Source organism: Psittacula echo (genome assembly GCF_963264785.1).
Source record: "Psittacula echo genome assembly, chromosome: 3".
NCBI lineage: Eukaryota > Metazoa > Chordata > Aves > Psittaciformes > Psittacidae > Psittacula > Psittacula echo.
Window position 1 is genome coordinate 117,116,362 of NC_137736.1, and position 18,020 is coordinate 117,134,381.

At 45.0% G+C, this 18,020-nt stretch overlaps 1 protein-coding gene across 1 annotated transcript; it reads left to right on the forward strand.

Moving 5' to 3' along the window:
* Positions 1-661: 661 nt before the first annotated feature.
* GPR83 (G protein-coupled receptor 83) lies at positions 662-4,306 on the forward strand (the record flags this gene model as incomplete). The annotated part of the gene is made up of 4 exons (XM_080614232.1): positions 662-1,048; positions 1,762-1,887; positions 2,768-2,901; positions 3,682-4,306. 4 exons carry the CDS (start codon positions 662-664, stop codon positions 4,304-4,306), a joined length of 1,272 nt encoding a protein of 423 aa, XP_080470358.1.
* Positions 4,307-18,020: the final 13,714 nt, after the last annotated feature.

Below are 18,020 nucleotides of genomic sequence, written 5' to 3' on the forward strand. Positions count from 1 at the left end.
ATCAAACTTTTATTCCCTTGGCCAAGAGGAAATCTCTTCAAAGGGAAAGTCTTAAGTATTTCTCCATCTCTCTGAGAGGAAAAAGGTCTTTGGAAAAATAAGTAAGCTGGCTTGTTACTCACAGTTCATCTGTTGCCCCTTATTCTATGCTAGTTAGTGAGTGTCATGCTGTGAAATAAGCTGCAGCCTGCCTGCCAGACCTTTAAAACTGAGCTTAAATTGGAAGTGTGTCCTGGAAGACAGCAGAGCTGCCACACACACTGCTGGCTTATAAGCAGCACGGAATTTGCGTGAGCTGGGCTGCCGGTAGAGAAAAAGGATGCTGACAATTGATTTGCCTTTCTCTCTGATGTGCTTATCTTGGAGTAGCGCTTGGGGGAGTGTGGCTGCATGGAAAAGCAGCACGTCAGAGCACAAATAATGTCATGCAGCCCAATGGCTGCACAAGATCCCAGCTCAGAGCTCGCCTTGGGCTATAAAGCTGGCTGAAGGAGCAAAAGTAGCAGCAAGCCTAGCGGGAGAGAATCCAGAACATCCTGCTCCTGATGCGGAGCGCGCCTGGGCTGAGCGAGGGAGGACAGCTCTGCCGGCACACAGGCGAGCTCTGCTGTCTTGCAAATGAGCTATTTCCAATTCGGAGGAGCAGAGCGGCGTTTCAGAGATGTTGTCCTGTTTCGTCTGGCTCTGCCTCCCCGACCTGGTTAACACCTTTGTAACCCCAGGAAAGTTGCCCCTCAACAAGAGCCTGGAGAAGACTTTTGTGATCCAGAACATCTCGGGTTTCTTTTCCTGGGATAACGACAGCCTGGCTGAGTGGCAGAGCTTTGTGGGCAGGAGCCGGTATGGAGCAGAGTCGCAGAGCATCACTGTGAAAGCCCTGCTTGTCGCGGCATACTCTGTCATCATTGTCTTCTCCCTCTTCGGCAATGTCCTGGTCTGTCACGTTGTCGTCAAGACCAAGCGGATGCGCTCCGCCACCAGCTTGTTCATTGTGAACCTGGCTGTAGCCGATATCATGATCACGCTCCTCAACACACCTTTTACACTGGTAAGACTGGGGCAGAGATGCCATAAAGGCATCACAGGTACTTGGTGGCCTTTTATTCTTTATGCTACTGTAGGCAGTACTGTTCTGTCCAGTTCAAATTAAAGTGATTGGAGTTACGCTTGGAAAACTCCACCTGTCTTTTTCTTCTCTAATTCCTGTTATCTAGTTGAAGTTCTGAGATTATCCATTTGCTAAAAGTGGCCCTGATAGTACCTGAACAGTAATAACTTCGCAGTGATTACTGAGTACTTGATAGTATCTGGTCTTATTTCCCCTTCCCTTCTCTGAAGTATTTCCAAGGTAATACAATGAACCTCTTGGAAAAAAATAAAAGATTAGTTTTACAAGTTGTGTTGAAAAGCTTTGCTTTGAAGTAAGGTAAGATGTATAGGTCAGCCCTATTCTGTAAGTAGAAATGAGAAATGTATTGATTCAATAGTTAGGCTGCAGGACACACTGGATAAAACAGAACAAACGTCGTTCGTACTGTGCTGCAGTATTGTCCTGGAGGATACTGCTGGGCCACTGAGCAGCCCTGAACTCTTCAGGGTTCAGAAGTCAGAAAATGGTATGATTATATAAAGAACCTGCAGTTTTACAAAATACATTTTCCGTAGCACAAAGAATGATGTGCGAGGGGTGTCTCAGATGCCTATAAGCACGTGGGGGTGTGTGTGTATGAGTGCACAAAGCTAATGGTGTTCTGGTTTTAGGCTCGTTTTGTGAACAGTACCTGGATATTCGGAAAGGGGATGTGCCACATCAGTAGGTTTGCGCAGTACTGCTCCCTCCATGTCTCTGCATTGACCCTCACAGCCATTGCCGTGGACAGGCACCAGGTGAGAGCTCTGGAGCAGACAGAAGAAAGCATGGGAGAGCATATTTAAAATGAGAAAGGATTTCCATGTCCTTTCCTTCTCGGCTCCCAGATTAATCTAAGATGCTTGAGGAGCTCACAGGTTGGGAAGCAGTTCTTGCAGTCAAATAGAACAGTTTCAAGCCTGCAGCAAGGTGGGAGATGGGAGTTGTCCGTCACTTTGCAATCATTTCCAGCTATCTTTTCTGCAGTAGATAGTCCAGTAGGTCTCAAATGAGAAGAAAGTCCAAGAGCCTGACAGGAATTCATGTGGGCAGCTCTCTTCTGGGGTGGTTTGTCCAGCACCATGGATGCAGGGACATCCCAGACAGCTTCCACAGTTCTGCCTCCCTTTACACTAAGATACCCTGAACACCAAAGAGCTGACTGTTGCACACTGGTCTTTGTCACAGGCAGAGCTGTGGCTTGCTCTTGATAACGGGCTCAAAAGTGGGGTGAGTCAGGCATTATTGGTTTGGAGGCATTCAACAACCACACAAAAGAGTTGACATTTTCTGTTACAAAGCTTCTCATTTCCAGGATATGCACTGGCTGTCAGAAGCATCCCCAGCCAGGTCTGGTTAAAATGTGTGTGAGACTCCCTGGTACCCAGTTTTTCCCACCTAGACACAAATACTGAAATGTGAGGGCAGGACTGGGATGTGGCTTTACCCATTTCCATGTAGAAAAATTCAGGCTTTCATGTAGAGCTTGTAATCAATGGGAAGTGGGTGAAGACTGTACTGCTGGCATGCTGCATTTCCACATGAAGTAATAGATTTAAGGCCAGAAGATCATATGAAAAATTGATGTAATTATTTCCTGAAATATCATAAGACTGAATACGGGTTTATTTTGCACAGGTTATAATGCACCCACTGAAACCTCGCATATCTACTGCAAAAGGTGTTATTTACATCTCTGTAATCTGGATCATGGCAACTTGTTTTTCTCTACCACATGCTATCTACCAAAAACTCTTTACCTTTGAGTACAGGTAAGGATGTGCTTTGCTTTCTTCCACAGTCTCCCAAGAGGTGAAACTGTCAGTGGTTGTACCTCGGCATCTTCCACTGAAAGCCCTGAGCTTATGCTGAGGTCAGCCAAATATCTAGTCAGTAATTTTCATCAGATGCCTTTACAATGGCTTATGTCCTGTCTTTGTTTCTATTTTTAATCATGTTGTCTTTATTCTTTCACACAAATCACATGAAATAAGCAAGGAAGTTAGAGGATCTCGCCTGCACCCTTTATGTCTATACACTGATGTTTTACACAGTGTACCAATCTGACCAGAAATAGGGGAAAAAACTAAAACCTGACAGCTTTTAATCTGCTCATCAGCTCTGGGAAAGTGCAATAACCTGCCTCAGCTTCTTGCTCCAAAAATGCTGTCACAAGCATTGGTATTTGGAAAGTGCTTTAATGAGAAGAGGTCCTCATAAGTGCAGAGACTGATTTTCTGTTTGCCAAAGGACAGAAAATAAAAACCTGCTTCTGTGCATCTGGAAATTTTGTAATTGGTGGAATTCATAAAATAATTATAAGGTCATGAATGCCCATGAGAAATTATCACCACATTGCTCACAGGCTGCTCCATGGCTCAAATCCTGGACAGCAGAGCTTGGTTTATCTGTGACACGTGAATAAACAAAGGGTCTGCCTCCAGGCTTTATGGCAGGAGCCTTCTCCTACCCTCGTCCTTGTTTCTGATGTACTCTTCTCACAGTGTCAGGCTATACGTGCTCTTACCCCTGTTCGGTGTCTCCACTTGCAGTGAGGAGGTTACCCGATGCCTGTGCCTGCCGGATTTCCCTGAGCCTGCTGACCTCTTTTGGAAGTACCTCGACTTAACAACCTTCATTCTGCTCTACGTCCTGCCCCTTCTGATCATCTCTGCTGCCTACGTGACAGTGGCTAAGAAGCTCTGGCTGCGCAATGTCATTGGTGACGTCACCACTGAGCAGTACTTTGCCCTTCGCAAGAAGAATAAGAAGACCATAAAGATGCTGATGCTTGTTGTCATCCTCTTCGCAGTCTGCTGGTTCCCCTTGAATTGCTATGTTCTCCTCCTCTCCAGCCAGACCATCCACACCAACAACGCCCTGTACTTTGCCTTTCACTGGTTCGCAATGAGCAGCACCTGCTACAACCCTTTCATCTACTGCTGGCTCAATGACAGCTTCCGATCAGAACTCAAAGCTTTGCTCAGCATGTGCAGAAAGCCTCCCAGGCCTGCAGAACAGAGGCTTCCCTCCACAGCCCCATCCTACCGACTGGCTTGGCCAGAAAACAGCAACTTCAAGAGGTTGCAGTCCTCCCGTGTCCTTTCGGCAGCTTCCAACATCCAGTCAGGAAAGACAGACTTCTCTGCAGTTGAGCCGATTGTAGCTGTGAGTTAAACGGTGAGCCTGCACAGCACATAGATATGGCTAGAGCTGAAATGGTGGGAAGATGTGGAGCCCTGGCCTACTTAGGGAGTGTGCAACCACAGGTGATAAAACTAAAGAGGAGGTTCTGATAGTATGGCAGAGCTGCATGTTTCATGCAGGCTGATGATCATGGTGTGAAACCCCTAAAGGAGAGAAAACAAACTTTTCCCAGGAAGGAACTCTCTTTGTTAAGTTGACTTTAGATTGGCTTGCAGGATGGGATTCTCTACACGTATGTCACTGTTATCTGTGTGACTAAGCCTTTTTACCACTGGGGCTGTGTGTGTGTTTTGCTGGTCCTTAAACTCTAAAGCAACAGTCTAGTCACATCAGTCCTTCCTCCTCCTTTTCTAAGCCTCTTCATAGCAACATGGAAGTGGTCAAGATGTAGACCTTTATGTTGCTGGCTTAGATCCATGCAACTGGTGTCATGGTTTAACCAGGACAGCTGAGTAGGAAGATATCCCTTCTGAACTGGGATCTGAAAAGTCATGATCTGCTTAGAATGAATGAACAGGTGTATTTCATAAATCCATGTTTTTGTGAAGATACCCTCAGAGAAGTGGAAAGTAAGGTAGACATTGCTAAATAGAGGAATTTCTTACATCACAGGAACTTTTTCTAAGGTAAAGTTGAAGAAAACCGGATGCATAAGTAGATGGAGAACACCAACCTGTTAGCTCAGCATCTGCCATCAGTGCTGTATCATACAGAATTCAGAGAGCTTTTCTTCAAATAGAGAACTAAGTCCCAAAAAGTCACTTTGGAGAATGCTGGACATACCATCCACAGTTAGACAACATGTAGTTAAACACTAAGTTTGGACTATGATCAGAGCACCTTTACGTTATCGTCAAATGGCAGCTAAAGGATCCCACATTTTGACTTTTAAATTTGCCTTTGAATGTTGTTCTTTTATCATGTAAATACCCAGGTATTTCTCAGATCAGTTGTTTGGGATATTTCATCCCAGGTAAGATGTTCACGTCTGTGGAATTAGTTCATAAATGAACTGCTTTGGGAGAACAGATAATATCTCTGATAGCAAGTAATAAAAGTGGAACATTTCTCTGTAAGATATCCTCTGGTGATTGCACAATTTTGATGCATTTAGAGACAAGTGAGACATGTCCTTCTTGCGGTGGCAAAGAAAATTCATGTGACTGCAGCTGTCTGGAGTAGTTTGCAGAACTTAATGTTCTTAGCAGGAAAAGATTTTGAATAACAAAACAACACAAAGAAAGGGCATTTCAGAAGCTGTACCTTTTATTGCACAGGAGAGCAATAACTCTCCTTGTGCTTTGGAAATTAGCTTGAATGCCACACCAGTGTGCCTCGTTCCATATTCAGCTTGAAGCAGCCAGCTGTGAAGCGAGAAAAATGTTCTTTTTATAAATGGAAAAGAGGAAAAAGAAAACGAGTTTTTCCCAATGTCTTAGGATAAGCTTACATTTCTGAAATAATTTTATGCTTGTGCAGGTCTTTCACAGCTGAGTAAAAAGACTGAAATGACCACCTTGCCTTGCAGCTCGCCTGCCCTTTCACAAGGTGTTACCAGTGTCTCACTTCAAATCCAGTGCTGGTTTACTACCCTTTATCAAGGCTTCATCAGTTGCAGTATTTGTGTCACTGATACGCAGATGCTGCTTTGACCCCATAAGGAAAGTCCCACTTCCTCCCATAACCTTTGCAACACATCAGCCCTGAAGTGATCAGGCAGTTGGACAGATGTAGGTCCCTTCTAATCTATTCTACTAGAGATCCCAAACACGCAGAGCCTGTGCTCTGTGCCCCAGTCCAGTGACAGCAGATCTCAACTCTCTAGCAGCAAATAAACCTTCAGGAATGCTGAATACCTAAAAATCTAATACTATGCACTTAAAAGAGGGAAGTGGTGATGGGATGGTTTGAGAGCCACAGTAACCTGGGACATATTCTGAACCCATTCAGAGTAAATCAGACCCATTCCCTGATTTCAGTTGCACAAGATCTGACCTATATGTTCTGTATAAGGAGATATATAAGATAACATGCCAAAGCATATGAAAGAAGCAGGGACCTCAGCCTATTTTTGCTGTACAAGAGAGAGGGGTCAGGTAGTCTTGAAAAACCCTCTGCATGAGAGTTTGGTAAGCTAGCATTTCTCAGTGGACATTATCCCTTCATTTTTCCCTTTGCATCTTCCTTCTTTGTAATCACACAGTTCCAATTTAAATTCAGAGTCCCTCATAACCCCTTGTAGTCATCCTTATCACTTTTTAATTACTTCAACATTAAAACATTTCCCTAGGAGAGGAAAAACGCATGTGTGCACATATGGGTAAGAGATAAAGCAACAAACTGGATGCTACATTTGCTTTCCTTAGTCAAAAGAAAAATGCTTTGGGTTTACATGTGGTTTCTAGCAGCAAGCGTTCACCCACTGGTAGCAAAGAGGAGGGAGAAGAGTGCTGAGTAGGAAACTGAGAAGGGAGGAAGCATGTGGTGACAGCAGGAGGAAGAAGAGACTCAGAGAGAAGACACAAAGGGAGCGGATAGCATGAGGAAAGGAGGTACAGGAAGCCAATGATATCATCTTCCCACCTTAATTTCATCACAGGTTTTGTAAACGTTGAACTAAACCATTTTGAAAGCTGCACATTTGATGTTTTGTATTCATTAATAAATCATTTACTGAGATTTCTGGAATGGCTTTACTCAGCTTAAGATAGTAATGAACAGAAGAGCTTCCCTGTCTAAGGCAAAAGGAGAAGAGAGCAGATCAAGAGACCCAAAAGCATCTTTGCTTCACTCAGGGAAACAAATGGTCAACATTATGGCTGCATTTACCTATAGAGTCACCTGGCTTTGGGAATTAAAAACTTTGCCTACTCAAGTTTTATGGTTTTATTTAAGAGTCTCCCCTTCAGGACATGCAATGTTTCAAATCTTCATATGGCATCCAGTATTTTGCAGGATTCTTTCTCTGTTTGGTCACAAATGGTTGAGAGGAAGTCTGCCTGGAAATCTACTTCTGAAAGTTCGATTTTGCTAGCAGCTTGACCTTCTGCTCTGATCCTTCAGAGCATCTCCATTCCTGTGCATGGCCACACATCTCTTGTGGCTTCTGCCAGGCCAGTACTGCCATGGCTCTGTCCTGTCAGCATCACCTGCCAGCTGGGCCACTCTCCTCAGGAAACTAAAGCAAGGCATCTTCAAAGCATGATTCTGCTGTTGTCGGTCTTACCAAAAGGAAGTGGGGAAAAAAATTCCTTTTCATTTTGAATTCATCTTTCTCTGTTTAATGCTTTACCTTTTTCTGCCGTGTCCTTTTTTTCTTCTTTTCCTGTGTGTCTGTAGCTTAGAAGACTCAAGAACAAATACTTCAGTTGTGATTATTCTGCTTGCCGTCTGATGATGGCTCAGTTGTGTTAGATGTTCAAAGTTTCTTTCTTGCCCATAAATCATTGATTTCAGAGCATTTTCAGAGCTTTGTCTGAATGGGTTCTTTGATTTGTGATATCATCGCCAGGCACAGGCAGGAGTTTGCACTCTGCAGTCCCTCAGGCACAAGACATCAGGCACTGAAGGGCCTAAAACTTCAGAAGCAAACAGTTTTGCTGTTGGAGAGGGACCTGCTGACACAACAGCTCGTGCATCAGCCATCATCCCACCATTCTGGGGACTCCTGGAAAATCACTGTGACAGGTGCAGGTACTGGGAGCTCCATCTGAGAGAGCTTTTGGTGTGACAGAGGTTGCAGGTTGATGATCAATTGGAGCTGATGGACAGACTGACAGCAGAGGTGAGCCTCATGAGAGGTGACGCTCTGTCTACCCAACGCTTTAACACGGCTTTGCAAAACAGAGCCATTTGGACTGGGCCATATATTACATTAGTGAATGTTTTTTTCCCTTTCAGTGAATGTTTTCAAGGACATACTTATGTTACAGGTAAGATGTTTATGAAGCTAAAGGTAACATCTTAAGATTCTCCATCTTTGGGTGCAGTTACCATCCTTCGAACAGCTACGTATGTAGAACACTGCTGTAACTCCAATGCCCTCAAAGGCTCACATGCCCAATCAAATGCTCCAGGTGAGTTTGAGCAGGGGTTCTGCAGTTACAGCTCTGGATCCTGCACCCCTGCACTGGGTGGAAAACCCTCCTCCTGCAGCCTCTCCCCAATCCTAGGCACAGAGGGGGTGTAAGAAGTGCTGAAGCCTGTAATTTCATTACAGAGAACAGGGGAGATGGACCTGGTACAAAGAAAAGAAGAGGCAGGTTGGACAGTGAGCCTTAACAGCCTGTGCAGGGTCGAACTCGTGGCCAGTGCCCAGCAGAGGTACAAGTTTTAGAGACAACAGGACAGAAGCGTGCAGGAGAAGGATACGGTTAAAGCACTAGAAATAGTGTCCTTGAAAACTGTATGAAATACAGTGTGCTACGTAGCGCGTGCCATGGCACAGGGCAATGGCTGATGAGCATTTCCTAACTGGCTATTTTTCATTTTCTGCAGATGTGATTTGGGATTCTGAAGAGCCATTTTGCATTCGCTGCAGTCAGTGAGGGGTGTGCTCTGAGCACACACAGAGCAGTATGACACAAATTCACATCCTGGGCAGTTTAAACTGGGCGTCCAGGCACCATGGGTATTTCTATATTATACTACAGCTCTGCTGCAGACCAGGGAGTCCTTTTAAAATGTGAATGCAGCCACTGGAGCATAAACTGCAATCAGAGGCCACCTCGAAGAGTGTGAAGGGATGGTCTGAATGATGATAAAACGAGATACACGTGCTCAATGGAGATTATCTTCTTTCGTTTTCCCTTATGTGTGTGTTTGCCTGATGCAGCTGGGCTTTTTGCTACCTTTGGAGTTCTGGTCTTGTGCAGTGCTTTGGAACAGTCGGTTTAGTAGCTAGCCTTAGAAGTATAGATCTGCAAGAACAAGCCAAGGGGGGGCCTTTGGTGTGAGAAGGGACTGGTTGCTCTGGAGCATGGTAAGGATCATGCTGCTGGGAGGGGTTTCTTTCCCATCTGGGAATATAATGAATCAGAGGTAAAAGTGAGGCATTATGGAAAGGGTTATTTTGTTCCAACTCTCCCCACTCCCACTCTCATGCCCACAAACTCAGAAGCACCAAGACCCGTGTGTTTGTGTCCAGCCAGGCTGACTCCTATGTGACGAGAGCCCAAGGGATGCTGGCTACTGACTCTTCCTTATGCCTCTTGGGCTCCTTTTTGTTGGCAGCAATGAACTAGATTTTGTACGGGTGTTTTATACTCTTAGAGTCAACAGTTATTATTGTTATATTTTCCCTCAAAATCTTGGCTGCTTCTGCTTCCATAAATCTCAGCCAAGGCCTGCTGGGTTTTTTTACCTCTCCTTTTCAGTGTCTTTATAGATACAGACTGTCCTCCTGTTGGGGTGAAGAAAGAGCAATGGTGCAGATGATGTGCTATGACCTTGTGGGCATCCTCCTGTCATCACACCACAGGTCTGCTTACAGCTTTACCCTGGGGTAGTGCATTCCCCAGCGCTCACCAGTTTGACTGCTACCGGTCACATCCTTGTTATGAGTGCAGGTCATTCCTTTAAACCTGGCTCAGGTGTTTCCTCCGGAGGATTCACACACATGCCCCTGCAGCAGAACACAGCACTGCCGTGTCTACTGGATAGCAAAGAGTGTGCGGGCAGTGAGCAGGTGCTGCTTGCAGGATAGAATACAAAGCCTGAGCTCAGGGGCTTGGTGGAACAATGAATTGCACTTAGGAAATGCATCATCTGGCATATGAATAAGGGAACTCAAGTAAGGTCACATAGATGAAGTTAATACTGGCATCTCCAAAACCTTGAGTGGTTGCCTCTGCAGCTTTCATGATTTGAAGAGTACTGGTTTTCTATTCAAAAGTGAAAATATTTGTATTGACAATACTGGTTCCTTATTTTTCTGTTGCCTTGGAAAATATTGTAACAGGCCTATGAAAATGAACATCCAAGTTCTAGAAAATAATGAACGTTTGGTGTTTCTAACAATGTTCCTAGTGGCTTATTTATTTTCTCCATGTAGAATTAAGCAGACCTTGAAGGGAACAAAGACTATGCCAGGTTGTAATCAGCAGCTTGTGCTATTCTGAATAGCATTCAGGGGAGAACAAATCCTTGAAGCCTTTCTTGCACTTGTTGATGTCAGATGAGGTTTTTAACTTCCATCTTTCATTCACTCCCTCTTTCTCTTCCTCCAGGCTCTTGCCCCTAGGCCTGTGGTCCATGGCATCACTACTGGCATTGTGACACTTTCTAGACCAGTGCTGTGAAGATAAAAGGTAGTCTTAGCCCAGGGCTTTGCAGCTCTGCAAGTAGAGCCTTTTCTAAGCATTTAAGTTCAATCATCACTTTTGCAAATGAACTAGTTGAGCTTTAAGGCCCATTCCAACCCAGACTGTTCTGTAATACTGTGATTCTACTTTCTGCACTGAAAAGTGATGCTGAAAACAGAACATTTTAGGTAAATCCTGCCCCACCTCAAGTGGAACAGGAGGGCCATCTCCTGTGCCTTACACCTGGTATTCCTCCTGTGGTAGTCCAAAGAGATGGGGGGGATTTAGATAGGGGAGTTGGGAGGTTTTATTTCTAAAGTATCACAGATAACTTGTTGAGTTTAAATCTCCTCCTAATGCTCAGCTGACTATTCACCACTTAGTTTCTCCCTCCTAAGTGTAGGTGTTATTTTACATTTGTCTTTATATAATTTCACCTATCTGAGTTCAGGCCACCTCTCAAATGACTTGTTCTCTATAGGCCACCGGTTCAGTACTGAACAGAGGCAAGCGTGCAGGGCCCCATTCACAGTGTCGTCCCAATTAAACCCTTCCATTCAAACCTTCTCCAGACTCTTCATCATAGTATTTAGCATGCAATAGTTGACTATTAGTTAATGATATTAATAGTTAACATCATAGTATTTAACTAGCAGCAGCCACATGGGAAACAGGCCAGTTCTCTGTCACTCTCAGAGTCTTTAGCAGTAAAGCACGAGCTGCCACTGCCATCAGACATAGTTGTGCTCAGCAGGAAGACTCGACAACTTTCTTTATTCCACTACATGGGGGTTTTCATGACAGAGGAATTTATGCTGCAGACTGAAAAAAAAGGCCAGGGCCAGCTCCTTAGTGGACATAAACAGAGGTTTTCTCTTCACACGTGCTTTGCTATGCCTGCCATAAGTAGCAGTAAGCCATGTCAGAGACTGCCTCATCCAATGGAAAGCAACTCACAGCTGAAGCATTGTACCTGCATCCATTAGAGGGGTATTTCACGGAGTACAGGCAAAACTGACAGCGCATAGCACAGTCAAAGCCTCCTGCTATACAATAGGTAAAAGTAAGCCAAGATTCCTTGAAGCATGCTGAGATCATGACCCAAGGAAAAGATGACAGATTTCTTCTGCACACAAGAAATAGACCTCAGATTTGGCTGGTATTGTCTCTGGTTACCCCTTCTCCTGTCAGCATGAGATGAATACATTCTCCTCTTAGTTGGTGGGGTTGAGAAGAGGGATACTAAAAATAAAGCAATTTCAGGAACTTGAATGCCATTCTCTCACAGGCATTTTCCAAGTGTACCAGGCACCGTCTCCAAACTAACTTCACTTCCACTTCTTCTGGGGAAAATAGTGTGAGGTTCCAGAGATTTCAAAATCACAGTTCTCTGATAAATATAAATCTCCTCCTAATGTCCTTGATGACTGTATTTAACTGGACACTACTAGTTAAGTACTAGCTAATACAAACGTGATTTTTCTTTCTCTGGAGCTCAAAGTGCTTAACAGAGGTTGGTACCATTGTACACATTTTGGTGCCACAAAGAGAGAGCAGTTACTCACTGCATCATTCAGTTACCGAGTTTTCAACATTTGCATATTGAATGTGAAACTTCAAGGTGTTTTTTGATGCATTTTGGGTAGACCATAATCAAAACAGCCTGGCTATGTGCTGCATAGAAGCCATCAGTGGACCGCAGTGCAGTACCCTAACATCTTTGCCAGCTACAGACTTATCTGCTCTGTGAAATCCGAGACTCTTCAGGGTGCAGGCTACATTTGTGCAGTGAAGCTGCTGATCTGAGAGCTCACGCTGAGCTCAACAACAGTTGGATAAAGCTGCACAGCTTTCGAACATGGGTAGGTTCATCCACACAGTGCTGAGCTGTGTAGACTTAGAGCTGAGTCTCAGCTCTGCTTTCTGTACTTGTGTGCTGTAAGCACAGCCATCACAGGGCCATGGGCCAGGTATTCTCACTAAAATTAGACCTCCAAGGACGTAAAAAGAAGCAAAGATCAGCTACTGTAAAGTGTCAGGTAGCAGAAAAGTGTTTCAGGAGCCTCAGGGATGTCTTGACATCCCTGACCTAGAAAATGGATATGGACCCAGAGGCAGAGCTGTAGCATAGCAGTTTCCCAAGAGGCTGAGAGTATCTATTATTCATGACAGCCTTGTTCACAGATCTCTTGGATGCTGGTGGGAGAGAGCAGCCTGTGCTGCTGCTGTTGATGCAGTCTGATGGCCTTGTGTTGAAGCCACCAGGTTGTGACTGCCTGCCCACAGAGGCTCCTGCATGATGCAGCAGCTCTCAAAGGTTTGGCCAAAGGAGCTTCGTGCCTCTGTGTCTGGTGCATGGCTGGGTGATTTGCACTCTTATTCCTCATCTTCCTTATACCATCAAAAGGGATGAGGATGGGATTCTCCCCTGCTTTCCCCATTGCACAGCCCAGCAGAAGGGTAACGTCTGCTCCTTCCCCAGGTCAACACTGTAGGCTGGGCAGCAGATTTTGGCTGTCATTAGAGAAACAGAAAGAGGGGAATTCTTTGGCCTGTCCTTTCTACTTCTGGGAACCGTGTCTCCAGCAGCCTGGCTTGAAGGGATTTCTGTGAGCCACCGTGAGTCACAATGGAGTCAGACCTCCTACCCTTTATGCTCAAAGCCTCTCAATGATACTTGGAAAGGGATGAATCCAGTCATCACCGCAATATCCTGACCAGAAATAAAATTGACTTTATCTTCAAAATAATTGCATGGAGATCTCCACCTCCTTCAGATCAGTCTCTGAGTCACATCTTATATAGCAAGCATGGCTTTTTAGGACACGGCAGGTGTTCCCATACAACTAAATAACTGAAAGTCTACAAGTGATTCCTGTCTTTAAGGTGTCAACTCACTTGTTTCCATAGTGTGTAGCTCTATCTAGAGCAGACCAGCTATGTCATGGTACACAGTCCTTGACTCTGAGCTCCTAAGGTCACAGGAATATGGGGATATTTAAACGTAACTACATTTTTGGGGATGTTTTTCAGTTGAAAGCACTCTAATGTGATGGGTTTGCCAGACGCTACCAGAATAGTTTTTTATAACATAAAGCTAAGGACATGTATTGGATGTCCTAAAGCCACCAGTGTCTCTGAAGGTGCAAACTGGCTGGGATACATTGGAGGGATTTCTAGGGTGGTGGGAACCAGATCAGTATGGTCTCTTCCCTTCTGCCTTTTGGAAGTGCTCTTGAAGTCAACCATTCCCAGAAGCTTGCCTGGAATTTGTCTTGGAAGAAGTCCGAGACAAGGCTCAGGAATGAGCTAACATTTGAACAAAGAGGAGAGCAGGGACCAAACTCTTCAGCGGGGTCCCTGGCACTCCTGTTTGGCAGTGCAAACACGTTCCTAGGTGCCAAACAGACAAGTAGCCTTTGGGTCTGTTTCTCATCCTGTATCTCAGACTCCCAGCACAGAGGAGTTGTTCTGAACTGTGCAGCATCACTTAATCCTCTCATCCAAATTTAGAACAAGTAAGAGGGGAAATGCAAACAAAAAGAAACCCGTTCTTTTGTTGCTTGTTGAGGGATTTTCAATTTTTAAGTTTGCAAGAGCCAAAGCCATTAAAAATGTAGCATGAACACGGTGAGCTCAGGCAATTTTCATCCCCGGACTGATGGCCATTCAAATGCCTCCAAAAGCACCTACCACTTCCCCTGGACTATGTGGGGAAGCAAGGCTCTGATTTCAGAGGAGTAATCCAGCAGGGACATGTGTTGGGTGGGAATTCATCCATAGGCAAGGAATTCTGTTTGCATGAAGGTGTTTGGTTAATCTCAATGATATAAAGAGTCTGTAAACAGGCGAGGCAACCCACATCCAGAAATCTGAAGAAACAAGAGAGGACGCAAACTTTACTACTTAAAAAGCAAATCAAGTGTTATAATGTGAGTTCTGTGTTACAGCCCTTCAGGGGAGGGCTGATAACATGAAAAGGTTTTGAAGCAAGTGAATGTGTGAATATTATAGAATCATAGAATCATAGAACAGTTAGGGTTGGAAAGGACCTTGAGATCATCCAGTTCCAATCCCCCTGCCATGGGCAGGGACACCTCACACTAAACCATGGCACCCAAGGCCTCATCCAACCTGGCCTTGAACACCACCAAGGGTGGAGCATTCACAACCTCCCTGGGCAACCCATTCCAGTGCCTCACCACCCTCTCAGTAAAGAATTTCTACCTTATATCCAATCTGAACTTTCCTGTTTAAGTTTGAACCCGTTACCCCTTGTCCTGTCACTACAGTCCCTGATGAAGAGTCCCTCCCCAGCATCCTTATAGGCCCCCTTCAGATACTGGAAGGCTGCTATGAGGTCTCCACGCAGCCTTCTCTTCTCCAGGCTGAACAGCCCCAACTTTCTCAGCCTGTCTTCATACGGGAGGTGCTCCAGTCCCCTGATCATCCTCGTGGCCTCCTCTGGACTTGTTCCAACAGTTCCATGTCCTTTTTATGTTCAGCTGCTCCTAAATGACAGACAATTGCACTACATTACCTGGGGGGTTTTTTACCTGCCTGTAAGCTGTCAGTCCCTCCCCTGCTGTGCCGGATGTCCCAGCCAACCTCCCAGTCAACCTGAGTGAGGTTGTTGTCACTCAGACAAGAAGAGCTGAAGTCAAGCAGTCACTGATGGTTGGTTCCGCCTGATCTGCGGACTCAGGCTGTCTCCTGCTTGTTGTTTTTGTTCATGGCTCTTTTCAGGTTGTAGTGGAATAATTAAGATGAGCTTCTAGTGGCATCCTGCTGTCTCTGGCCTGCTGTCACTTCAAATACGTCGTTTGTGAGCTGCAAGGTCATATGAAGCCCCCAGAAGAAAACTCTGAGGAGTTTGTCTGCACTATCTTCAGCAAACTTGCTACCAGCAGTGCTCCAGCAACCTCCACCTCTTGCTTTGCAGTTACACTCTCTGAGAACCAGGAGAAGGCACTCTTCCCTACCCCCTGAGGTGCTCAGTGCTGAATCAAAGCACTGTCAGATCATGGTTGCCTTATTATTGGCTTCTCTGAGCAGTCTTGATAGCACAGAGATGATGGCTGAAGCTTGGGAAGCTGTTGTGGTCTGGAAGGACATCAGTGGCCATCTACCACTCAGCCTTCTGCAACAAGCTTTGGGAGAGGAGAAGGTGTAATGGGGAGGAAGAGGAGGAGGAACGGAACAGCTTGACATTTCAGTGAAGGTATTTCAGGACGTCTCATACCTTGTCTTTGAATTCAAAACTGATCTGTGCTCAAACCCTAAGGAGCATAGTGCTGTAGCTCAGGACAGCTACCTTGGTTGCAATGCCATATAGCCTCCCTGGCACACCTTTCACGTTTCCTTTCTCCCCACCTTTTGATGCAGTTCTAAAGACACAGATATTTCATTCAGAGTATGGGAGCAGCACTCCTTCCCTTGAATGGAAGAAGCCCATTTTTGTGGCAGTTCACTGTCTGGTGTGTGAAGAGGAAGAGGTGAGAACTGCTGATGTGGGCAGCAGCTCTGAGATGTCAAGAGTTCGTCTGTCTTTGTATGTAATAACAGCATGTGAGCAAATGTGCTTTAGCAGAAAGTGGTTGGTCTAAGGAAGTAGCTAAAGCTGGAAAACGGTTGCTGCTGCTGTGGGAGTATCAAAACCCTGTGGGTGTTAATGTGCCTGGATTCCAGCTTTTCATCACTCCTATGAGCCAAGGCAGGGCCTGGAAACTCATGCTGAGATGCAGCTCAATCCCAGGATATGAAAGCAGGGGTTTATTCTCTCTCCCCTAGAGAAAGGCTTTTCCTCCAGTGGAAGGAGGGAAATCTCTGTCTTCGGGAAGTTGTCTCTGGAGGATGCTGTGTATGGAAGAGGAACTTCAGTCTGAGCAAAAGAACTTGTCCCGTTCTTTGTGGCTCAGACAGACTGCTGTGACTGTGGCAGTTGTTCTGAGGAGCCCTGAAGAGTTAATAAATGAAAACAAGAGTACCAGTGAAACAGAGTTCCTCTCCAAGTAGTGATGAAATCCTTATTGTTTTCAGAGAAGGCTGGCACTTCAGTGTGAGCATCCACAGGACTTCAAGCTAAAAGAGCACTGCAAGGCTCTGATTTCTCACTATATTTCCCTGCTGGCTAGAATGAAGTACAAACAATCTTTTTAATTTCAGCTTTAATTTAACAGTCTTTGGAAACAGGTGGATCCTCCATAAAATTGCATTGACATATTCAGTAGCAGTGCTGCAGAAATGTTGACTTTGAATTATTAGGAATTCCTGCTGAGGGCGTTCCAGTGAGTTTTAATTAAACCTCCGCAAAGAAAGAACCCATTTCTCAGCTGGGAACATCTGAGCTAGCAGATTGGTGTTGGGTGGGCTTAGTAAAGGTGTCAGAGACTCTCACTGGTGGAAAGTATCTGCAATATCTGAATAGCGTGTTCTAGGACACTAAAGCATGAGGAAAGGGTCACCTCAGCTGATTTTCTTGGTGCTGCTGATTTGAATTGGTAGAAACAGAGTTAATTTTAGTTCAGGCCAGCGAGGAGTTAACTGGTCTGAAAACACCAAAGGAAATAGTTCTTTGCGTGACATTTAATCAAGCTGTGGAGTTCCTTGCTTTTAGGAATTATGGGTCTTGAAAGTTTTCATGGTTTCCCAAAGCAAGTGGAGAAATTTCTGGAAGTAAAACCTACCAGCAAGTATCATATATAAAGGTTTAATAATAGTGGTGACACTATTGTGGGAAAGCATGGCTATATGCTTGGCCATTAGCTACTGCTGCTTCAGCTATACCTACTATTGTCCCCTAAGTAGCTACTGTTGACCGCTCTGAAAGACAAGACACCGGCATAGATGGATTTTCAACCTGTCTGTCCTTAGTATATCTTCTGTAGTCCTGTTTGCTGGAACATGGGCTGCAAGAACTGTGGTTGGTAAAAGTACTCATGAGACTCCTCTGGAAGTAGTTTCTATCTGAGGGTCCCATTGCATCTGGAAATGGCTCAGTTAAGGTCATGTTGTTCCACAACAATGTGCGGGGTTTGTGGACAAAAGGGTCTTTCGTGGTGAATGAAAAGCAGTTTTTAATGTTTTTAATGCAGATATTTACTTTGTGCTGGCTGCACTACTGAACAACAGCATCTTCATGTTTTATTCTACGTTAGGCCATTTGATAGACCGGAGCTTTTCCTAACTGCACACATGTAGGACATTCTGCCACCACAAAAGCTCTGTCTTCTCTGCCCCAGTGTTGTCCTTTCCAGGGCACTTCTGCTGCCTCAGCCATCACCCTACTGAATTCCACCAGGATTTTGCTTTATTCATCACTTAGATGACCCTACCCCATCACCCTCTGAGGCAAAAAGTCTCCTGAGCGGGCCATTGACCAA